Source organism: Manacus candei, unplaced genomic scaffold (genome assembly GCF_025592945.1).
Source record: "Manacus candei isolate 608988 ecotype Guabito, Panama unplaced genomic scaffold, ASM2559294v1 h1tg000096l, whole genome shotgun sequence".
Lineage (NCBI taxonomy): Eukaryota > Metazoa > Chordata > Aves > Passeriformes > Pipridae > Manacus > Manacus candei.
The window spans coordinates 506275-531299 of NW_026138144.1; the positions used below are offsets into that span (position 1 = coordinate 506275).

Here is a 25025-nt window from a genome sequence, read left to right on the forward strand (position 1 = left end):
TTAGGAACGGCAAATTAACCTAATCTCACGTGTTTTAGCCTTCAGAGAGCTGGACAAGGGGGATCCCAGGGCTGCAGCTCTCCAGGAGCTGGCTGCAGTGCTCTGAGCACAGCTCTGTCTGGTCACTCCCTGGCCGGCGCCTGCCTGGAGCCACTGCACAGCTGGTCAGCCCTGGCAGGAGGGGCTGCAGGACACAGAGGGGACCACCACGAGGAATGAGTCTGCCCTCTTGCACAACACAGGCCATGAGTCATATCTTACTTCAAGTCCAAGTTGTGGTTGAGCTAAAGTATACTCTGAAAAAGAACACCCCACTCTGCTGTCCAGGTTTCCAGTGTCGTAAGATGTCCAGACAAAGTTCCACTAAGACAAACCTCTCAAAACACTTCCATTCAAATTCACCAACTGAGGGAGGGGGGTTACTCTGGAGTTTTGAGAAATTTGTGATCTCATTAATGAACATTCCTTGGCCATTTCTTCCCAAGGGGGCAATGCACGGGTTTGCAGGGTGGGTGCCCATGCTGGGTGGCCAGGCTTGCAGAGACCAGCCCCTCACACCTTCCTCTCTGTCCCTCCTCACCTGCTGCTGCGTTTGGCCCTTGCTCTTGCATAGTAAGCTTCGTAAGACTTCGGTTTCAGCTCCAGAGCTTTAGTGGCAAACTCCTCCGCCATCCCAAAATCCTGCCATTACAATGGGTGTGCAGGTCAGTGACTGAACAGATACAGAAATAAAAATATATACAGCTTGGGAAGAAAACAAACTTAACATGGATTTTTTTTTTTTTTTTTTTGCACATAGCATGGGAAACTTGATGGTACTGGAATGTTTCATGTGGGTTCAACATCGTTTACAGCCAGAGAGTTATGATGGCATGTCCAAAAGAACCTCTGGTAACACCCTTGCTGTCATCACCCCCAGAGGCCAGAGTGCCTCTGGTTCTGTTCTCATTGTGTCCTCAACAAGTGCATGCAGATCCCTCTCCAACAACCTACAGTCTTGAGGAAACATCTGGTCTCGCAGAGGCTGGAATGTTATCTCATGAAGGATTTTTTTCCATAGTTGAAAGCCACAGGAAACCTTTCCCACGCCCTCCCCCTCCCTCTCTGCACCACACTGACATTCTTCAAGGGCCTGACAAAAACTGCCTGTGAAGGACAGGACTGTGATATCTCAGTGACCTGTCTGGCAAAGGTCCCCTATCAGTGCCACCTGTCCCACTGTTCCTCACGTCTCCCCTACACCTCACCTGGGAGGATATTTTGGGAGCAGGCAGCATGGGATGGGATTGCTCCAGGTGCTTTCCAGTGGCAGTGCCACAAGACCAGACTGTCAGCTCTGGTTCAGCCCTTGCTGCTGTCCCCCCTTGCCTTGTCCCAAATGCTTCATGTCCCACTAAGCTCAGCTTAGTTGAAGCTCAGCACTTGGGAAGGACAACTTCTCCCTGTGGAGAGGATTCCATTTCACAGCTAAGCTTTGGATTGCTGACCTGAGCAGCTCTGGGAGAAAGGAACAGTGCTGCTCCTGATTTGTTCAAAAACATGGGAAGCCAACTCTTGCTATGGGGATGCCCTGCCAGGGGAAGCTCATACTCTATTTGCACCTTCAGTAGCAGTTACTGAGGAGATATCGCCCAACAGACTCAACTGGGAATGTAGTCAAGGCAGGTATTTTTATGGTCTCTTCTACAGGTGCAAAAACTGCAGGAGCAATTAAAAGCCTCTGAACTTTTCTTGCCCAAAACCTCACATTCTCCAGTTAAGGATAAATCAAAAATCTTGTCCTTAAAGTACAGGACAAGAGCTGGAGTTGCTTAGCTGTGAGTTGGCTCGTTTAAAGTCAAGTTTCACACTTCTTCTCCAAACTGTGTTTGTTCCCCAGCACTAAGATTTTACTCCCATTGCTTTCCATCCTTCTCCCTCACATCTCAAAGAAATGAAGGTGTCACTTCCCCTCCGGTGTAACCTTTGCTGGCTCATGGCCTTGGCAGAGATGTTACTTTTTGAGTTTAAGGGGACTTTAATTTGTGGAGGTGAAGGCCCCTGCACGCCAAGCCAGGGGAGGTGGCACTTGTCTGCTGGCAGAACAGGAATCTGCACGAGTTGGTCTGGATGCTGCCAGATGGGAAAGGGGAGAGTGACAGGGATCTGGCAGTTCTGGGAGGAGAGGGAGCCTGTGGGGGTGTTTCTGGATGAGTCACTGCCCTGGGGAAGTGCAAACCCCCTAAGCATATGCTCCTTCATTTGAAATTAATTAGTATTCAAAGGAGCACATCTCCTGGCTCCTCCTCACCGCTGCCCCAGAAAGCTGGAAAATGCCTCCACCCACCCCCATGTGACGACGTGAACATCATCATCAAAAGGGGGCAATAAAAAATTCAAAGAGCTATAAACATAGCAATGAATTTTTAATCACCTGAAACGAATATTAAATCATTACTGCTTTTGAATCATAAAACGTCAGCGCCCCGTGAAGGACAAACCAGGTTGGACAGAGGAGAGATCTGAGAGGTCAGAGCATGGTCAGGGATGGACATGTCTCTGCAGAGGCACAAAGGTGGCAGGTTGGGCTTAAGGTCATGAAAAGAGGGGGGACTCACGTTCATTTTCCTTCGACACCGGGAGAGGTTGAGGAGCAGCGACACCTTCAGCTCACGGAAGGTTTTCAGGTCTTCTCCAAACCCTTCCCTGGGGAACTTTTTCAGGGCGTACTGGTAGCGCTGGGCAGCCTCTTTCACTTTACCTTTCTATTAGAAGGAAAACACGTCAAAACACACCCTTGGGTTGAGTTTGCTTCCCCGCAGAGAACTCACTCGCCAGCCCCAGGAACGTTTTAGGTGGTTAAGGAAACACAACTTCACTATTTAGCTCTTTTCTAGAAAGGAAAGCCAGAACATTTGATCAAGGGAACATCTGAGCTGGAAAGGCAGATGCCTCGTGCAAGTTGAGATCTCCCACTTGGTACAGAGCTGTCACACTACAGCAGGAAACACGGCAGAACTGGTGTTAGCTCGATACAACTCCATCTGCTTCCTGGCTGGATGGTCTTTTGGGCTGGGTGATCTGTTACCCATTCCTGGAGAACACCCTCCACCTAAAGCTTAATAGTGAGGAACAGGAATTGTGGGACTTTGGGTGGAGCCCTGGGGCTCAGAGAAGCCTCTGCAACAGCAAAAGATAAATGTTACAGCACCAACGTGGCTCTGAACTTGGACAAACAGGTTGAGATCCACCTCCTTGAATTCAGACATCTAAAAATCAGGTGTCTCCATCTAAGTCTGTTAACTGGGTTCCTTTTATAGTTATTGGGACGCAACAGTCACCTTCAAAGGTGACTCATCTTTGCTATTTTGGGCACCTAATTTTGGGATGGGACAATCTGAGCCCTGGAGGGGGGCAGCCACAGAGCCAGGGTGAGAGAAAGAGGGCAGGATGGGATCTAGGACACAAGCCGTTCCTGATGACCCAGACATAAATTTTGCAGCTATGAATAGTGAGTTTTAAAAACTTGTAGACTCAGGTTTCTCAGCTGTATCGCGTATCTCTGGCAGATAACTCCTGTTACAATGCCAGCTTTGCATATTTTCTGCTTCACCCTTAGAGCCTCACAGTGAATCATTGTTGTACTTGCACATTTTCTGTGTGTGTGCAAATCTCCAGGTTTTTAAAGATCGGCTTAAAATAAACAGAGAGCAAAAAAGACACTCTACTGTAGCAGTGGAGTGTCTCCCACGGGCTACAGGACACGACAAAGCCAGCTGTGTCCTGACAATCTGCCTTCACTGCAAAATGTTTCTTCCAGGAGTTTTTCTGGGATATCGTATCCTGTCGCCCCGTTCCCCAGCAGTGAGCCCACCAGGTAAGGACAAGGCTGCCAGATCTGATGCCATGGCAGCAGCACTCCCAACAAACACTTGGGTTCTGGTGTTTGCAAAGAGGAGACGAGGTGCTGGCTCAAACCCAGAGCGACTTGGCTTTGCTTCAGCTTTGTTACAGATCTGGGCAATCAATCCCCCCTTCCCCAACCCCACTAACCAAAACCAAACGGTTTGGAACATGAGAAATGCTTTGACCTGCCACAGGTTAAGGAGGCAGCATTAGAACCATGGCTTGGAGAAGCCCAACCACTGACCCAACACAGCCCAAACCTCCCACCAAGAGATGCTGCAAACTGCATCTGTTGCCTTTTCCCAAAGCCACTCTCCTCACCTTATAAAACATGTCTCCCTCCTCCATCAGCTTGCTCAACAGGATGATCATGATGTCTGGTTTGGAGGTTGCCATCGCCCATGTTGCTGGACCTGTAGTGTACAGGATGCATGATGGGTAAAGAACTCATACAATGCAAGGGTGGTAGGAAGCTGGGTGGAAAAAATACCCTGGGGTGGGAATTTCTGCTGGAGAGAACAACTTGGCATGGTCAAAGGGCAGAGTGCTCCAAATGATCGAGCTGATAATTCCTCTGGCACTTAAATTAATGTCATCCCCATTGCACTGGTTTTTCTTTGCAGTCATTAATGCCAATCCCAGTGGCCTGGGAAAGGATGGAGCCGTTTCCACAAGAGGGCAGTGCTGAATGTGGAACTGGCTGGGATGGGGGAAACAAACCGTATTTAAAAGGAAAAAAATCAGAGTGGTTACATAAAAGCATTTCTAAATTAAAATCTCTGCAAGTGTACTGGGGAAATCTGCAGTTTGGCTGTCGATAGGTGGTTTGTGGTTAAGTGGATTGTGATTTCCAGCTTCACAAGATGTGAAAGACTAGAGTAGAAAATCCATTAAGGCAGAAAATACGACAAAGGGAAGGTCCTGTCTAAGTGCTGCTGGTGCCGAGGGCGTCGTGGGGCTGGGGACACTCTGCCTCTGCACAGGGGCCACTCTGCAGAGCCAGCTCTGATCTCAAGCACTAATACTGTGAGGGAAGGGGTGGCAAAAATTTGGGGACAACTCATTAGTGGGGGTGAAGAATAAGTCAACAATATTCTATAAGTATATTCAGTACGTTTTGGGGGAAGGAGGTTAGTTTTTGAGTTCAAGTTATTCTCTGCAACAGTCATTAAAAAAATTATTTGAAGGTGAGGTAAATTAAAAGATTAGAGGTGTTGGGGTCGCATGCAGGCTAAATCAAACAGGAGAAAGCAAGGCTGACAAAGCTATCAGATCGAAGCTGATGCTGACAGCAATGAGATATACCTCGTGGGCGACTCGGTAACGTCTGACAACCTTCAAAGAAAGGAGAAAACAAAAAGTTGTAGGAGAGAGGGGGAAAAAAATGGATGAAGGTGTGAAAAAAAAAAAAAAAGAAAGGAAAAAAAGCAGCTGTGAGAGGCAGGCAGCAAGGAAGCCAATGCACCAGCAAAATCCCCTTTCACAGGAAAACGTAACGTGAGCGGCTGTGTGGCGCAGTGCAGGTACACTGAGGTCTGGAAGCATACACAGAGCGAGTGAACGCAGCAGCTCACAGCAAGGCATGGACAGAGTACACTTGTCGACTCAGACTAGTAAAGATAGAAAAAGCATTACCAGAGGAAAGACCTTGCCAAAGAGACAGTTGTTTATTGATTAACTTTTGCTAAAGTAATACGACAGCAAAAAAAAAATAAAAAATAATAGTCCCCGTTTCACTAGGAAGGCAGTGCTGACTCGCCGGCTGGGGCTGAGGCTGCCTCGGGGTTACACTCGTGTTTTTTAGGATGCCAGCCCCACTGCTCGAGTCCTGCCTGAGCACAGAGCCGATGGCAGAGTCCCCTTGTCCCTACCTATCTTTGCTCCTTTCTTCAGGAGGGTGACGACGACCGAGGTGTTGCGGCAGCCGACGGCCCTGTCGAGGGGCCGCATCCCGCTGTAGTCGACGTGCTCGATCATGGCCCCATGGTCCACCAGGAACTGAACCTGCAAGGAGAAGCCCAACAGTCAGTTCTGCTCCTGGGAGAGACCTACATGAGGTGCTGGGGACGTAGGACAAGCAAAAGCTTGTTCTGCTCCACTGCCTGAGCTAAGAACGCCTCCATGGGGTCTGAGGGTACATCGTGGGCAGCAGGTCAAGGGAGGAAATTCTGCCCTTCTATTCCACTCTGGTGAGATCCCATCTGGAGTGGTCCAGGTTCCCAGGGGTCCCCAGCACAGGAAGGAACATGGACTTGTTGGAGCAAATCCAGAGGAGGCCATGGAGATGCTCTGAGGCCTGGAGCCCTTCTGCTCTGGAGACAGGCTGGAAGACTTGGGGGTGTTCAGCCTGGAGAACAGAAGGCTCCAGGGAGACCTTAGAGTCCCTTCCAGGGCCTAAAAGGGCTCCAAGAGAGCTGGAGAGGGACTTTGGACAAAAGCCTGGAGTGACAGGACAAGAGGGAGTGACTTCAAACTGAAAGAGAGTAGATTTAGTTTGGATATCGGGGAAGAAATTCTTCCCTATAAGGGTGGTGAGAAGCTGGAATGGAATTCCCAGAGAAGCTGTGGCTGCCCCCTCCCTGGAAGTGTTCAAGGCCAGGTTGGATGGGGCTTGGAGCAACCTGCAACAGTGGAAGGTGTCCCTGCCCATGGCAGAAGGGGTGTTGATGGTCTCTAAGGTTCCTTCCCACCCAAACCATTGTGTGATTCTCTGATCAGCCTGTGTGGAAGCACCTGCACGAATGAAAGATTGGGACCTTCTGTGCTTATTGCTACAGCAAGCTGAACTGTACAATTCTTTTGGCTTTTACACCAACTGCCCATTTCCTTCTGGGTGCATCCCGGGCCACTCACCACCTCTGCGTCGCCGTAGAACGCCGCCAGGTCCAGCGGCGTGCGCCCGTTCTTGTCCGCGTGGTCGGTGGCAGCTCCGTTCTCCACCAGGGAACGCACCACGGGCAGGTGGCCCTTCAGACAGGCCCAGCTCAGGGCTGTCAATCCCTCCTTGTCCATCAGAGAGATGGAGGCACCTGAAAGGACAAGCATCGGTTCACTCCAGTGCTCTCTCAGCTGTTGAGCGCCGCAAACCACCCGCTCGGCGACGACAGCTTGTTTTCAGAGAGCTCTGTACATAATTATTAATTCCTTTATTAACGTTTCTCCCACCACAGATCCCACCCTCCGTGGCGACTTCAAATGCACCAGTGGGAACTGTGGCAAACGAGTTGATTCACACCAAGCTGCAAACTTTTTCGCACCTACCTCTGTGGGCTTTCCTGGCAAACATCTGAGCAGCAGGGTGGATCTGACATCCCTCGTCTGAGACATCAATCTTTCTTTTTAACTGCTTTTTTTTTTTTATTTAATCCAACCCCATTCCAGCCTGTGTGACTCAGAGATGAAGACCATTTTGCTGTTTCAGCAGGTCACCACGGGGAACTAAGTCAATTCGGCTCAGTTCTAAAAAAGCACATATTTTCCCCTCTTCACTCCCCTCCCCTTTACCCAAAACGACACAGTTTCCAGCAGTATTTCTCCCTGAACTTTACCCAATATAAATACAACGTTGTGGGATAAACTCCCGCCAACTGCAAGCCAAGGAGAGAGGGACTTGACGTTTTCTTGGATGAGGGAATGGCGCTGCCATACCAACGGGTCAGTGCTGCTCCACACGGCATATGGATACGGAGAGGAGAGCTGAACAGCAGCTTCGACTGAACACTCCTCTTCATGGCACGAAGACAACTCTTGTTGCCATGGCACAGAGTGTGCAGGGATGATCCACACCAGCTCTGCTCCTCCGAGGAGCTGCAGCTACCTGCGGGACGCTCCTGCCAGCAGCTGGGAGGGATTGCTGCTGCAGTGGTTTTCTCCTGGAGGTGAACTCTAAACTTCCCAGCATGAGGTCTTTCCTGGCTCCAGAAGAACGCTCAGCAAGTGGGGGAGGGATGTGGATTTCCTGACCGTTCCTGTTCATCCCGGTTGACACGTCCCCCGTTCGGTTCGCACGCATTGCCCGGCTGGCAGCAGAGTGAGAGGGCTCCCTGCTGGCACAGGGTGTTGTTTGAGGAGGGAAATAACATGGCAATGTTTTCTCCAGGAGTGTTCAGACACCCCTGCCCAGCCCCGAGCTGCCAGCACAGCGTGGAGTGTCAGTGAGGGAGGGGACAATCAGAAGCGCCAAAGGGGGACACGGCGGCTCCAAGGTGCAGGCCAAGGGATGACAACTTAGAATCACAGACTCATTAGGTTGGAAAAGACCTTTAGGATCATGAAATCCAACTGTTCCCCCAGCACTGCCAAGCACTAACCCATGTCCCCAAGTGCCACATCTTTAAATCTTTTAAATCCCTTCCAGGGATGGTGACTCCACCACTGCTTGGGTCAGGCTGTTGTAGGACTTGACAACCCTTTCAGTGAAGAAATTTTCCCTAATATCCAAACTAAACCTCCCTTGGAGAAATATGAGGCTGTTTCCTCTTGTCCTGTTGCCTGTTAGCAGGGAACAGAGCCTGACCTCCCCCCGGCTCCACCTTCCTGTCAGGGAGTTGTGGAGAATGAAAAGGTCCTCCTTGAGCCTCCTTTTCTCCAGGTTGAGTCGTCCCAGCTCCCTCAGCTGCTCCTCATCAGACTTGTGCTCCAAACCCTTCCCCAGCTCTGCTGCCCCTCTCTGGACACCTCAACACCTTGCCAGCCTTCTCTCACATTGCCCACATTGCACCCAGGAGCCCCTCTGGAGCTCTGGGAAAGCTCTTCCACACAATCCTGAACTGACCCAAGGACAAGTTTTGCTCAGGATAAAGCCTCATTTCATTCCTGCTTATTCGAACCAGACACTTCCTTCCATTCAAACCATCGAAGTCTTCTCTTGTGTTCCCCCTCTGACTCTTCTGGAGCAGGTAAGAAAGTTCCTGCAGTAAGAGGGAATCCTGGAAAGCCACGTCATCACTCAGCCTTCCCACTCGCCAGTGGAAGGACACCCAATACCACAGGGTGACAGGGCCAGGCTCCAGGGTGTCCCTGCAGTGCCAGCTGAAGGGCTGAGCGAGCAGACAACACACACCACCCCAGGGATGCCAAGAGGCTGCTCCAAGGCACACTGGGTATGACCTTCATGGGAACACTAAGCTCCAGAAACAGCCCTGGCTCCCAGCAGAGCCTCTGCTTGACTCCAAAGACATCCTTCACCCTTCAGGGATCTCCGACCTATTTAGCACCGAGGCAGCCAGACAGGAAACAAAGGGATGGTTTTGAGGCCAAGTGGCTTAAGGTGATCTCATGGGACTGATCCATCCTGAAGTGGGAGGGATTTTGGCTGGGAAAACCCAGTTTGCTTCTGGGAAGGGCTGGGCTGCTCCTTCCCTAAAAAAACCCAAGGGGTTAAATGCAAGAGTTCATCATAGTTTGGGCTGGAAGGGACCTTTAAAGTCATCTAGTCCAGCCCCTGCCATGGCAGGGACACCTTCCACCAGCCCAGGTTGCTCCAAGCCCCATCCAACCTGGCCTTGGACACTTCCAGGGATCCAGGGGCAGCCACGGCTTCTCTGGGCAACTTGAGCCAGGGACTCATCATAAAAAATTTCTTGCATCCATCTAGTCTGACAATTTAATTATCCAGCAGGCACAGCAATGAGCCAGCTCCAGGGAAAAAAGGAAAGCCTGACACTTGGAACATCAAAAAGCTGCAGGATGTGGGATCTGTTCTGCACAGAGGATGCACCCAAAGCTGCAGTGCCCGTCAGGGTGACCCTGAGGTAGCAAAACCATCAAGGGATTGCTTTTTGCAGGAAAAGGAGATTCAGAATCAAGCTCCCTCCAACAGGAATGAGCTCCAGGAATTATTTTGCTTTGTGTCACACTGATCCATATAAATACCAGTTTTAGCAGAGCTGCCACCAGGGAAGTTTAATTCCCTGTTCACACCTCCATTACTTTGGGGTGTTAAGAGGTGGGTAACTCCAAAAATTGGGGTTTCCAATTGACTGATGACTCCAACTCTGCTAATGAAACATGTTTACAAATGCTGACTGTGTTAATCAAGTACAGTCAAATGAGATTTGCTTTGCAACACACTAATTAATGCTTATGGCTTATGATTCACACAGTTTTGATTTTAATGAAACATTGAGAGGGACTGTCAAAGCCATTTTAATTAAAATACTCCACATTTCACTGCACTCTGCCCAAGATTGAGTTACCTTTTCAGGACCATGTGTTACACTGTGTGTAGTGGAGTTTACTAAGCTATTTAGGAGAATGGACCTTTTAAAGTAAAAATTTTCATATTTCTGACTTCTTGGACTCTCAGTGTCCAAAGAGCCAGAGAAATATTATGTGCATTTACTGGTAATCCCATATCTTAGATCAGATTATCTGGTATTTTCATCCTCCTCTGAACCACTGAGTCTTAAGCAACATGCACAGTTCTCAAGTCGGGCAAAAAAAATCACATTTTAAGCCTTTTAACACAGACTCAGTCAAGCTGTGAAAGGGACCATGTTTCATCTCAAACACAGGGAGTGTTAATTTGAGATTTAAAAATAACAGAACACCAGAAAGGAATTAATTTAATTAATTCCTAAGAAGCTCAAATTGATCTTTGTCACATCCCTGTGCAGGTTACAGCACTGAGCAGCAAGAATCCCACTGGCTGTGGCTGAGGACAGACAGACAGGCAATGGGAAACTTGTTCTTGGCAATTTTACAGTGAAAAAAATATTCTTAAAACTACTACATAAAATATTCAAGTGTCTCACTTTTTGGCTAAAAGGGCAGACACAGGCACTTACGAGATGAAGAAAATATCCCTTCCCAAAGAGGGATCTTACCTGGAATAAAAATATCAAATAACAATACAAGAATTAAATGCTATTTCTAGGAAAAAAAAAATAATTAAAAGATCGCCCAACTAAACCAACCAAACATTGCCTATTTGTACAAAATAAAAGACAAAGGAGTCTCAAAAGAAGTCCAGCAATAAGAGCTGATGGTGTTCCCACGGGTTGCTCTGACTCACCTCCAGCAGATTCAGCAGAACTGAGCAAAACTGAGCCATGTTGACTGAGTAAGTCCTAGTGAGGGAGAGTTATCAGCCACTGCAAGGGCTGAGCAGAGGGAAGCCGTGGGTGCAGAGCTGCAGAGCTCCCTTCAAAAGAATTCTGATTTATTTTCAGCAGATCCACCAACCCCTCGCTTGTGCCAGGGTCTTACCCTCCTGCTGCTGCTGGAGTCACAAATGTGGGCAACAACACAAGAGCTAAAAATGGCAGAATTAACAGGAGTCCCCAGCTCTGGTCTGTGCCTGAGCCTTGCTGCCCATTCCACAGCGATGCCGACGGTTCCACGGCATTGTGTGCCCATTCCTTGTCTAAGGGCAACACTCCCAGTGTGGTTCAAGGGCACATTTTTAATGCTCAAAGCACCTGGGATGTTATTCTGTTTGCTAATTAGGATGGGTGGGTTTGTGAGCACTAAAGACACAACTTAACACACGGCCAAGATTAAGGCCATGACTACTCCAGCCCTGTTCTCCAAGGAGCTGGACATGGGGTGGTGTGACCCTGACACTCCAAACTCCAGCTGTGCAGGAGCCAGTGAGGTGGGACTGGCCATGGATGGGCTCCAGAACTCCCCAAGACGTGCTCTAACCTTGTGCAAGCAGGAACTCCACGGTGCCCAGGTGCCCCTCGGACGCTGCCATCATCAGTGGTGTCCTGCCCTGCTTGTCTGCCATGTTCACGTCGGCGCCGTGCGTGAGCAGGAGATCCACGATCTGCAACACACAGAGCCAGCACACACATTACACATGGACACCCAGCTGGGAAGAGGCCAGAGAAGAGGAAGAGCAGAGCGGAACCCACGTCCTAAAAACTCACAGCCCTCAAGGCCCTCTGGGGCTGCAGGAAAAGGAGATTCAGAATCAAGCTCCCTCCAACAGGAATGAGCACCGGGAATTATTTTGCTTTGTGTCACACTGATCCATATAAACACCAGCTTTAGCAGAGCTACCACCAGGAAAGTGGAAGATTAGGGATTGGGAGAAGCAATGGAGGTATAAGGGCAGGAAAAATGACCTCTTAAGTCAGGAGCATCTCATTTGCTTCCCAAATGGTGAGATAACCAGAGAAGCTGGGGTTGCCCCATCCCTGGAAGTGTCCAAGGCCAGGCTGGACAGCACTTGGAACAACCTGGTCTAGTGGGAGGTGTCCCTGCCCATGGCAGGGGGTTGGAACCGGATGGTCTTGGAGTCCCTTCCAACCCAACCTATTCCACCATTCTGTGGTAAGACAGGACTTAAGCAAAGCTGCCTGTAAGCAACAAGAGCTGGGGGCGATTGGAGCATCAACATCACTTCTTGCTGAGCTCATTCCCCACAAGAGCCTGGGCTCCTCTTCTCCGCCCCAATTCCAGCGAGACGGAAGGGAAGGCCCGACCCCACACCCGAGGCTGTTCTAAGGAGCGAGGGACCGGCTCACTCACCTGCCAGTGGCCCTGCCTGACGGCGCTGAAGAGCGGGACGACCCCGCGGCGGTTGGGCTGTGCCACGGCCGCGCCCTGCTCCAGGAGCAGCCGGCACACCTCCAGCTTCCCGCGCCCCGCCGCCGCCGTCAGAGCTGCGGGAGAGAGGACAGCGGTCAAGGGAAGGAGCCCCGCGCTCAGAGGAGTGTTCTCCTACCTGGAGATGGGTCTTTCTGCTGGACATCCGAGCAATGGGGCCTGGAATGCCAAACACACCCCGTGACAGGCAAAATGGACAAGGAAAGTGGGCTGGGTTGGTACGGTTCTAGCTCTTGTCATTACAGCTCTAGCTTTTCTCATTTTAGTTACCTCAAAGGTCAGCTCTTCCATGAAAACATCACGGAAAGAGGCTGGTTGAGTCAATCACCTTTCATTATTTTCCCCAAGTCGCAGTGAAACGTGGTAAGAACCACAATAAAATAATGCACAGGCACAGGTGACTGAGGTTCAAGTGTGACTGACGTCCAAGGTGTGACCAAGGTTCAAGGTGTAGATGAGGTTAAAGGTGTAGATGGGCTTACAGGTGTTCCTGAGGTTCAGGTATGGCTGCAAAGAAACGTGGAGTCCCATCACATGAAACCTTCACCATTTTCCCCACTGCCAAGGCCACGGGCTGTGAGGCTGAAGGGGTCTGAGTAGGGGCTCAATATCCAGAGAAAACACAGGTCTTCAGGTACTTGACAAGACCTTCTTCAACCTGTCCTTGACTCATCCCACCATGACTACAAGGGAGTAAGTGAGGGATCAAGCAGTGAGCACCATCAGTTCCCTGACAGACACTCATAGTCACATTTGTGGCTTTTCTCTGCCCCAACAAGCACATAGCAGTGTAATTCACATGGAGGACTCTTATTTTCCATATCCCACTTTAGCCTGTAGATCTTTGAAACCAGGGAAAAAAATGGAAAGCAAAAGAGGATGAATATGATCACCTGTTCTCCACAAAAAATGCTAATTCTGGGCTTCTTTTCTGGTTAGGGCTGATCCTACCAGCAAGGGTCTTTGTGCAAACCCCAAATTACCTCTCATTTCCAAATGCTCACAATATCACAGGTGGGCAGAAGCAACACCTGAGAGCCCTTTTCCCTGACAAAATGTGCTCTGTTAACTCCCCAAGTGTGGTTGGGTTAGAGAAGACACATTCCATCTGAAAATAGTCCCAAGTTCAGGACCTGCCGGTGACTCGTTTCGGTGTTAATTTTAGACTTCTTGGTTCCTCCCTCTCCCTAACTTTCTGTGCACTTCAGCACAGCTCCTCTGGCTCCACGCTCTGCTGCTTCTGGTAGGAGTTGGAGCAGAAGGTGGGAGTTTATTTCTGCCTGACGTCGCTTGTTTGTTCTTTGAAGTACATTTCTGTGGGTTGGCTGATTACGAGGTGTTGATGGCTTTCCAACTGCAACACTGTTAATGCTGGGGGATTTAATTAATTCTCGATTCTGCTCCATGTTATGGTGGAGTTTGCTTCTCTTGGAGTTGAGAGACACCAAGAGTTAAAAAGAAAAACCATCTCGCTGCCACGAGCAGAACGTTCTGCAAAATCTATAATCGGATCCATGTGGGTTTTAAACGTAAGCTACAAATACAGGAGGAGGCAGAGGGATTGGAATGCAGGGCTCTGGGTTCTATTTCTAAACCTGCCTGCACTTGAAATGTTGCAGGTTAATTTGAGGTATTTCACGTCAAAATGACTTATGTTTGCAGCAATGAGAATACTGTAAATCACTTCAGTGTTTGGTGTTCATTGTGAAACGTTCTTTGGAGAAGACTTCACTGAAACAGGATTATTTGATCCATGGTTTCTCCACTCTTCCCTTGAAATCCCTTCTGCCTGCACTGACATCTCTTTTTGCTGTTGTGTTCCTCAGGGTCCAAGAAACTGGTGTGGGAATGTGGCTCCAGCTTGTCCTCTGCAGCTCCAGCTCCAGGGAAAAGCTCCTGTGCTGCTCAGCAGCCAGACCTTGCTCCTTCAGGAAGGTTCCACACTGATGATCTGGATTTGCCTCCTGCTGCTGAGAGAAACCCATCCAAGCTTGTCTTGTACAGTGCACAGACACCTAAATCCTCATAAATGGAGAAACTCAGCCCAGCTGGACCCCAGAGCCCATTAAGGCACACCCAGACCTCACCAGTGGGAAGGCTGGACTGGAGAATCCCCCGTGGTCCCTCACCTGCTGCTCCAGCCCTCAAACCAAAGCAGCTGTTGCCATCCTGTGGCTCACCTCAAGCCCAGAGCACTATCCTGTGGCTGGTATCCAAGTCCAAATGCTCAATTAACCTACTTCAGGAAGAACTCCAGGAGTACCTGCTTCTTTCAGCACTCCTTAGGTGGACTCATCAACCTTACAATGGCTTTTAGTCTAAAAAACACACATGACACAAGGTAAGGCTGTGCCTGTGCATGAAAGGAGACTGGAAAAGCCAAGGAAAGGTGATGAGAGGAACTAAAGGAGATGGAAATGGGTTGGTCTAAAGTTTTACTGTCTGCCAGGGAGCTCCTGTGGCCCAGCACAACCAAGGTGAGTCCACCAAGGAGCAGCAAGCAGGGCTGGCAAACAGGAATGTTCATTTTGCAGCTGTATCACGAGGATGCAGCTCCAGGAGGACAACTCACAGGGCAATAACCAGGTCTTGGCATTAACACCATAAAACAACCCCCGTGTTTCTCAAAACACAGCTCAACCAAAACCTGAGACCAGACTCAGGTGTGGACATGCCCCTCTCCACCAGCATCAAGCCACGGCCTCCAACACTGGGGATCTGCCACAGCACATTCTGCCTTGGCTGCTGTGCGGAGAAGGTGCTGTTTTCTTACAGAAAAAACAACTTTATCTGGAGAAGGAATCATTCAAGTGCTGCTCTCCAGCACGTGTATCTGTTTCCCAGCCTGGCAGCAAGACAAACAGCTCGGCGGAGCCGCTCTTTGCACCTCCGACTCCGATGGACTGAGCACAAAGCGACTCAGATACTTTTCTGCTGGGTTTTGATACTGGTTTTGTCCCAGGGGGAAATACTCCATCTGGAGCTGGCTGTAGTGTGCTGTCAGCAATTCCTAAACTTATGATGTCACTTGGCACTGGCATTTGGATGATATCAGGCTGATATCACCAAGCCAAGCACTCGGCTCTGCTCTGGGGAAGATTAGACACGAGCAACAAGTACCAAAAGCCAGACAACCAGGATTCAGAGTTCTAAAGGAGATTGCTATTTTTAGGTGGAAACCAGCACTCCTCTTCAAATTTATTTAAACTCTCTATTTACCTTTGGGGAAATAATAACAATATAATAATGTGAGAGTCATGAGATTCATACAAACTTACAGAGTTGTCCCACGCAGACCAAAGTCTGCTCAATTTGGTGGTTGGTTCACTTTTGCTCACTTACCCACCTCACCAATTTTAATGGGATAAACGGATATTCCTTTGTGGTGAGCCCTCAATGTGTGTGTGATTCATGAATCACAAATTCACATTCCCAACTGTCCCAGTTACTCAGAAAACCCTCTCTGACAGAGAAACTCCCAGATGCCTGGTTAGTCCAGCTTTTGGCATTGTTGGGGGCAGAGGTATGGGAAGGGGGATGCCAGAGATGGAAACAGGCAGGTTGGGAATGTCAGAGCTGCCCAGGGCATGGGACAGGAAGGGAAGGACTTATCTGTAGTGCCTGATGCTGCCCATGGGGTTACTTTGCAGGGCTGAGCGGCTTTAGATCGAACTCTGAAGGCATCTGATCATGGTCCTATTTAAATGACAGTCCTTGTGACCCAAGTACCAGAGAACAATTTGGATGATCCAAATTCTGCAAAATCTATAATCGGATCCATGTGGGTTTTAAACGTAAGCTACAAATACAGGAGGAGGCAGAGGGATTGGAATGCAGGGCTCTGGGTTCTATTTCTAAACCTGCCTGCACTTGAAATGTTGCAGGTTAATTTGAGGTATTTCACGTCAAAATGACTTATGTCATGACTTATGACCAGTCCTTATCTCAGGACTGGTCACCCACTGTGAGCTCACTGGTACAAAGCCCCTGTCCTGTTACCAACACTCGGCCATTTCACTCGGCTGATTCCATATCCAGTTCCTTTTTTTCTCCCATGACACCCCAAAGCACTTTGAAATTGCTTATTTGTATCTGTTGCCCTTATTTCCTCTAATAATGGCCCCATGGCCTTGCTGCTCAGTTCCATTCCCATGGGGACAGGAGTTGGCTCCTTCCCCAGTACCCTGCCAGTGGCCCGGGGCAGCCTGGCCGCTCCCTGGGCTCTTCCCAGGACACCTCATCCCTCAAGCTTTGTCCTTTGGAGCTCAGGGCAATGCTCTCTGGCACACTCCATTCATCACAAGGCTCTAATAAGGCCACATTTTCAGAGGTACAGTTACAAACCAGCTCCAAACACAACCCTGCCCCCTCCAAAGCAGAAACAAGGCGAGCAAAGACTGAGCCACGCTCCAGCCGCCCTCTGTCCCCTCAGATCATGTCATTTTTAAGCCAAGCTGACAGAATCACCATCCGTGCCCTGCTCCCCAGACAGGAACATTACCTGGGTGTATGAACCTGACAGCAACATCACCAGTGATGCAAGTGGAGCAGTGAGTTGAGTACAAATGACAGAGGAATAATATTTATGAGGTCGCTGGAGTTAAAAGCAAACAAATCCATGCTGGAATGGCTCAAGAAATGGAGATGCTAGTGGAGCAGAAGGGATGGATGGCTGCCTTTGTTTTGGGAGAAGTCAGGAAAGAAGGGATTTTGTATTGTACCCATCAATGCAGAAATGAAGGTCTTCACTAAAGGGCATTTGTTTAACTACCAGGTGCTAAATAATGAGGAGTTTTCAGAAAATCAATGGATAATTTAACTACCATAGTGCTGCATGTAATGGAGAGGGGGAGAGAGAAACAGGGAGATGCTTTGGATAAATATGCCCAATATCAAGAGAGAAAGAGCAGAACTGAGTGTCCATCTCATGTTTCAGGGAAATCAGTGACCTGGTCAGAATGCTCAGTGCCTCACACTCCTGAAAAAAGCCAGGAGCTGCAAAATTTTCAAACCCAAACTTCTCTGTTTTCCTTAAGCTGAGTGCAAAGCTCCACTCTGGTCCCTGTTAATCACCTGGCATCAAACCAGAGGAACTGATCCTTCTCCATCAAAGCAATGTCTGGGATCAGGGATGCATCAGGGGCAGGAAGCCCAATAAAAGAAACACAAACATGCACAAAGAAGCTACAGCATCTACAGAAATCACCTGTCTCTCCCCAGAGGCTGTCAAAGCTGTTGATCTGTGCTCTCTCCACCTCCTCTTCATCTTTTTCTGGCAGATCGAGCAGGTAGGAGACGATCTGAAACAAAACGACCTGTCAGCTCACAAGCCCGGCTGAGGTGGATGGAAAGTGCTGACACCTTGACATGAGCTGCTGGGAATGCACAGAGGGGAGGGAACAGTCTCTGCCTGGCACCCTGAGCTCAAGGAAATGTTCTTCCAGAGGTCAGTCACTGAACCTGTACGAGCAAAAAAAACCCACCCAAGTGTCTTGATGAGCCCTGGTAGGGTCAGTTCCCTAAAACTGTCTGGAGATGCCCCAGTGTGTGCAGTGGATGCCTCTCAAGGAGGAGGTGAGGCTGTGAGGAGGTATTTGATTGAAGAGAAACCCATTCTCAGGAGAGGAGAAGGAACAGGGGCTGCCATGGGCAGCTGGGGCCAACGGCAGCGCTTGGCTTGGTAGTGCTGGGTTAATGCTGTGACTTGACCTTAAAGACCTTTTCCAACCTAAATGATTCCATGCATTGTTTTCCCACCACAAATCTTTGCCAGGATGGCAGGAGGAAGCTCCTTGGCTCTTCCCTCCCCCAACACACAATCCAAAGCTACACGGTCTCACCCTCCCCGACCGTGCTGGAGGAGCAGCGTAAGCAACGCGCTGCTCATCCACCTCATCCTTAAGAGTTTATTCCAAACATTTATTCCAACAACTTAAAGGCTTGTTACTTGGAGCTTAAAGGCTCCCTCTCTTGGAAACCAGCCCAGAGCACAGGACAGAGGTAGTGACTCCACCTCCACAACCTTCTCTGGCCAACATTTTGGCCTGGCAGGAGCCAGCCCTTGGTTCCCCTCCCCGCAGAGCCGTGTGGGTCCTACCTCGGTGTAGCCCATGCTGGCGGCGGCGATCAGGGCCTGCTGGATGGCGTGGCTCTTCTTGAACACCCCCTGCTGCTGCCCAGCCATGCTCCAGTCACACTGGATCAAGAACTTCACCACCTCCAAGTGTCCTCTGAGGGCGGCGTGGACCAGGGCACACTGACCGTTCTTGTCCAGATGATCCACCTTGAACAGAGATGACAAAACACAGTTAAACCAAATCATGGGCACGACGTCTTTGCTTCTCCAGAGTTTCCAGCCCCGGCTTCAGAATAAAGCCACGTGTGCAAAATGTGCATTCTTCTGGTAAACTGTCCCTTCCATGACCAGAAAACAACCATTCCCAAAGCAACATCCCGGGCTCTGGCATCCTCTTGGCCACAAGTGTTTGCTTTGGGGAAGGCATCATTATTTTTTTAGCTGCCTTCAGTTTTCTTCAGACTCAAAGGCTGCAAAAGCATTTTTCCCTTTGAGTCCTGAAGTCCACCAATTGAATTTTCTTGTGGATTGAAATCACACACGCTGATACCACCTCCTTTAGCCAAATCCACAGAAGGAAAATCAGCCTGTTTTCCAGATGCCATTTCTTTTGAGAGACCCAGAAGTGCCTCAGCCTGCAGCCGGACGCTGTAACGTGAACCCAGGGCAGGTACAGTCAGTAGGAAACAGAGACAGTGCTTGGCAGCACTGGAGGAACTTATTTGGTTGTATCTCAGAGCATGAATACATCAGCTGGGATTTCTAGGTCCTATCTCAACACCAGGAACTTGGAGAACACGGGAAAGGAAGATCAGTTATCACCCTCCTGCTGGTTAACCCCTTCAGTGCTCTGCAGCATATTACTTCTCATAAAAATAGGAAATTATTATTATTTTAATATATTTTACTAATATTAATTCATAGAATCTCAGACTGGTTTGGGTTGGAAGGGACCTTAAAGATCATCCAGTCCCACCCCCTGCCATGGGCAGGGACACCTTCCACCAGCCCAGGTTGCTCCAAGCCCTGTCCAACCTGGCCTTGGACACTCCCAAGGATGGGCAGCCACAGCTTCTCTGGGCACCCTGTGCCAGGGCCTCACGACCAAATTACAGTTATATAATACATATGAGAAATATTTCTCACCTTGTAACTCATTCACAATAATAATATATCAATATTTCTCCTTTTACAACTCCTGCAACAATCAGTGTTGCAGTTTAACTGCAAATATCTCCATCTTTAAAATAAACCCAGCTGGTTTTGGGGTATTTCCTCAGCACTGTTGGGATGCTCAAGGCAAGCTGTTAGTGGCAGGACTTCTGTCACCAAAATATCCCAACAAAAGCAAAATTCTTTTCTTCCTTCATTCTGTCTTCACATTATTACAGACAACACAACCCAGCAAGATCTAAACAGTCCCTCAGTCATCCTGACTTTCATACCAAAACTAGAGAAACCCATATTTTGCCTTTTGAACTGAAACTAATCATATAGAGAAACCACAAATTGTTTCCAGCAGGCTCCACTTCAAAAATCAGCACAATTTTCTTCTTCAACAAAGTATTTCAAGTTGACTCATTATATACAATTAAAACTCCAAACACTCGCCACAAAGCTAAACAAAAGGGATTTTTCTGGGACAAATCTGATGGAAGTTTTTGGAAAATGTGTCTCAAGGAGATATTTAAAGAACGTTTTATGCTGGAAAAGCGTTGCCATTTTAACGTTGTGAGGTTTCTCCAGGACATCCCTCTGCAGGTCACCAGCACAGGGACATCGGGCAGCTCCTACCTCAGACATGAACTCCACACACTATTAATTTATTCTCAGGAGTTCCTCAGCTTTGGTGTCAATGTGGGATTTTTAAAGTCACTGGGTTTTAGCAGAAAAGCCAACCCCAAAAGGCTTCATCTGCTGGAGGGTGTTCCCTTAGCAAGCGCTCCGTGTCCTGCAGCTCCTGCCCTGCCTTGCACAGACATGGAACAGCTAAAATCAGCTTTCAGGGGACGGTGGCCACTTTACCTTGGCCCTTTTCTTGCACAGCAGCACCACAATGCTCAGGAATCCGGCAGCAGCCGCGTAGCCAAGGGGGGTCAGGCCGCTCTCCGAGGCGGCGTCGACGTTGGCCCCAAACTCCAGGAGCAAAGCCACCATCTCAGCATAGCCCAGGTGGGACTGGACACACAGGATGGGGGCGTTGTTCAGCACTTCTGTCCTGTAATTCACGTTTGCACCTCCCAGAATCAGCAGCCGACTGACCTGGACGGGAAAGGAGAGCAGTTGGCTGAGAGTTCTGGAGAGACGGGAGTTTATTGTCAGGGTGACAACAGAACGTTACACCAGGGCCCTCTGCACATCTCCAAACAAACAGCAGAGGACATGAAATGCTGAGTGAAACCACTTGCCCAATAGATGGTGCCATTTTAGGTAGATGGAGCAGTTTAATCTGTCCCTGAGTGGTTGATAAGTGGTTTGAGTGGTGCAGCCTCCCTTTGTTTGGGAACGAAGTCACTCCAGCCCTGCTGCAGCAGCTGCAGACACGGCGTCTCACCCCAGGATGGGGACTGAAACCACACAGCTGGAGAGAACTGTACTCAGCATCCTTCCCCTGGGATCCTCCCTAGGGATGGCTTTGGTTATCCCTGCATGGCTCCCTCTGCACTCGGCAGCCATGGAAAAAGTGGCAAGGAAGGACCTGGGGACAGGGCTCACCTAATATGGATGGGGAGGAGGAGCTGGGACAAACATCCTTCCACATGAGGAACAATTCCAAACCCGTATCCCTGCCTGAAATCCTTTCTGCTGCAGAGATGGGGTCATTTTAAGTCAACACATTCATCCTTACAAAGCAAAAAAGGGGCCTGAACCAGCACATGGGCACATGGGTTTGGTGTCACATCTGAGTTCGTGCCTGTCTAAGCCACAGCCCTTTATGCCACATTCCAACAACAGTTGTTTTATTCCACATCTCTGAAGAGGAAAACCCCCAGAGAATCATTTTGCACAGGTACAAACTCACTATTCACTCCTTGCAATTAAAAGGAGATTCCTGGTCCATGCAGCAGAGTTGAGGGACCATCCCAGATGGTAAAACATCCCAGCTGGACTCATGGCCTCTCCCCACCTCAGGACAAACACCCAGGAAGCTGCTCAGCCTGGGCACTGCCATGGACAGGGAGCTCCTCTGGATCCTCTGTGTGTGGTTACTCATCACTGGAGCTTCCTGTGCCACCCCAGCTCTCCCTCCCCCTCCTCCAGTACCTTTATGTTTGGGGTGTAGAGATTTCTCAGAGATGCCAAAGCCATGGAAAGTCCTTCAGTACTGTAGGAGATCCAAAGCCCTTGGAGGATGGAGGAAGACACCCCAACTTTTTTACTCAGCCCCTAAAAAAAGAGAAGATGACTGAGACCCAAGCTCACAAATCTGCTCCATTACACCAGGCAGATCCTCCTGGTCCTTTGGACTTCAAAGAATTTCAGGACAACAGTGGCTACACCCAAGATAATGCAATGATTTGCCACATCTGACCTTTGCAATTGATTAAAAAACTTGTAGGAAAGAGTTTGTAAAGGTTGTGTAGCCATTTCCAGGGTCTAAGGAAGGTAGGATTAAAATGTGAGCAACCAGAATCCCTCACCAAACATTGTGCTAAGGAGCACAGGTTGCTGCCTTTTCTTTTTTTTTCTTTTTTAATAAAATACACATTATTTTGGCAGGACTGATTCACAAATTTCCTTATTATTCACACAGTTAAACCAGAAGACAATGTCTGCTCACAATAAGGTAAGTTGAGGAACTCTCAACCACAGCCTGGAGCAGTATTCCCCCTTCTCATCTCCGACCTTTCCTGCTGCTGTTCATGATCAGGTTATACATAACATACAGGAAGTCTGACGTTTTCCAGAAAGATTCCAAAATATGAAATATTTCCCAGCATCACTAACTGGCAGAGCACAGAACTGTAGGTTTCTCCCTCCTGTGTAAAGAGCCATAATTGCTCTGTAGCCAACAGATGGGAGTGAACAGCTGGATGGAAGAGGAGAGGGATGGGATTGGAGCTCCAGGAAGGAGCCTGGCTGCGTGCTGTGCTCGCTGTGTGATGTGGGTACACCCTAAACGTTGCTGTTCTGATCCATTTCCCATTAAACCCTGCTGTTTCCATGGAAACTGCACAGACAGCCTTAATTCTGTTTTGATATGCAAACCCTGATTTCCACTTCCTCGCACGCTGGGGGGGGTCACTTGTATCCGTGCAAAACAGCAGGATCACAGTTCCAGCTTGTAGGACTGAAAAGGTGGGAACAAAACCAGCAGCAAAAAGTGGGATTGTTTCCTCTTAGGGAAGATGTGCAGGAATCAGCATCTCCACCTGCTGCTGCAGGCCTGTAATTCCGACGTGGGGAAGAGACTCCACAGTACTGCTCCAGCCATCAACAGATTTGTCACTTGGAACAGTTTTATCACCAAAAGAAGCAACAGATTACACAAGCTCTTTATAAATAACAGCTCCATGTGCTTGTTTCCTTAAAATTCAGGCAGCTAAACTGAGGAAAAGATCTGCTTGTGCTAAGAGGGAGAAGAGAGCTCAGGAATTTGAGCCACTGCTAAATGCAGCTTTTGAAATGACACAATGCAGGACATTAAAGGTCAAGATTAAATTTCATGAACTCAGGATGGTGTAATTGGGAAATGGGAAACAGTTTTATAATAAACAGTTAAAATAATTTAAAAATTGTTATACTACTATCAAACCCATAAATAAGGTGTTTGAATCACCATCAAGGACCACGGAAAAGGGTAGATATTTTGAGAACAGCCCTCTGAAGATAATCACAGATGCTATAAAAATCTTAACTGTTGCATTAGAATATATATGCTTAGATATTAGTGCAAGACCTAAAAGGTGACATTTATGCTTTAAAGAAAAAAATACATTCAACACCATCAGTATTCAGTTGCTAAAAAAACCCTGCACTATTTCTCATTTTACAGCTTGTATCTTCCTTTTCTTATATTCCCTTTTCAGAACTCCACAGGTTGAATCCTTCAGCAAAAGCAAATTTCAGTGTGATACAACATCAAACCAAAAACCACCAATGGTTCCCACTTCCCTGGGATCATCCAAAACGGGACCAAGGCACGGCCTGACCATTTGAATAACTTTGCCAACCCTCACAACCCCAGTGTCCAGAGCTGGTTTCTTCTGTCCTGTCTGGTATGCAGCTGTCAGCATCTTTAATTTTTGACTTATCACTTCCTCTGCTCTTTGGCAACTTGCACCTTATGGAATCCCAGACTGGTCTGGGTTGGAAGGGACCTTAAAGAGCATCTCATTCCACCCCCTGCCATGGGCAGGGACACCTTCCACTAGACCAGGCTGCTCAAAGCATCACCCACATCTGGATTACTGACATTTGAACTAATTTCAGATTAAATTAAAGCCTCCTCTTTGCTTGATTTGCAAAACATACGTCAGCCTGAAGGTTGGGTCTTCTCGTACGACAACTGCACATTTCTCTTTGTGCCCTTTCACTCCATGCCAGGCTTTCCAAGCTGGCTTTCCATATGCTCCTGTTAAGACTGGTAACTGATTAAAAAGATTACAAGATTTTAATTTTTCTTTCTTTTTCACCCCAAACTGTTTGAGGATGTTTGTGTTTAAAAGAAAACCAGCAGATCTCAGCCAGCGAGTGAAGAGGGGAATGTGAAAGTGTCTTCCCACCAATGTGTCAGGTCAGCACCTGAATTTTTACACCTGGAAATTCCAAGTGTTCCATCATCACCTTGTCAAGGTACCAGAGGATTGGGGAAGGATAAAGACATTTTCTGCACTGTTTTATCAAAGTTTGCCTCTATACCCAGCTCTCAGTCTCTGAACAAAATGCTTTAGTCCTGTTCTGATCTTCTCCTGGCTTTCTGATGGGTAAATAAAATAGAATTACAATGGCATCAGGCCTCCATAAATACCTTCAAAATTAGGATCTTTGTGTCTGCAGAAAGCTGCTGCTATAATATGGGAACTTGAGGAAGAACATCCTGAATTGATGACCTGACACGTTCCCTACTTGGCAGAAAACCCACGGCCAGGCCGGTAATGCTTCAGCAAAAGATCAGACAGAAAGAAAAGCCTGAATGGAAAAAATGCTTGTTTAGAAACAAATAGAGCTGGTTACAACAGGCAAAGAGCCTGTGCTTGTACTCTAGGAAATATTTTGTTTAAAGAATGCTCAAGATCTTAAACACGGTCTGTAATATTCCAGCCTAATGCCTCCTTCAGAAACTAATGCAGCTCTTGTTCTGTGCAGTAAACACTCACAAATCCTCAGTAAACACTTGTTAAAATAAGGAACAAAAATAAATCTATTCAAGGAAAAGCAAAAGACTAAGTTACAGTTTGTAATCTAGCTAAATTCAAACCCTTCCAAAACTTTGTGGTACTTCCAACCAACGTTCTGTTCTGGTTTTCTGTCACTGGTCTTCCTGCAGTGTTGGACACCCAAAGGT

General features: G+C 48.3%; 1 protein-coding gene across 11 annotated transcripts in view; it reads right to left on the minus strand.

Moving 5' to 3' along the window:
* TANC2 (tetratricopeptide repeat, ankyrin repeat and coiled-coil containing 2) overlaps window positions 1-25025 on the minus strand; it is a 237374-nt gene that overhangs the window by 8960 nt on the left and 203389 nt on the right. For 10 of the 11 annotated variants that reach the window (XM_051768653.1, XM_051768650.1, XM_051768651.1 and 7 more), the window contains 12 exons: window positions 21782-21904; window positions 20543-20779; window positions 18539-18724; window positions 17648-17741; window positions 12364-12497; window positions 11533-11656; window positions 6739-6914; window positions 5757-5889; window positions 5191-5220; window positions 4207-4298; window positions 2598-2744; window positions 581-681 (listed from right to left, as the gene is read on the minus strand). In XM_051768653.1, the coding sequence (XP_051624613.1) occupies window positions 581-681; window positions 2598-2744; window positions 4207-4298; window positions 5191-5220; window positions 5757-5889; window positions 6739-6914; window positions 11533-11656; window positions 12364-12497; window positions 17648-17741; window positions 18539-18724; window positions 20543-20779; window positions 21782-21904 (1577 nt within the window). The remainder of the gene's footprint in view (window positions 1-580; window positions 682-2597; window positions 2745-4206; window positions 4299-5190; window positions 5221-5756; window positions 5890-6738; window positions 6915-11532; window positions 11657-12363; window positions 12498-17647; window positions 17742-18538; window positions 18725-20542; window positions 20780-21781; window positions 21905-25025) is intronic. The other variant, XM_051768649.1, reaches the window with a different exon arrangement.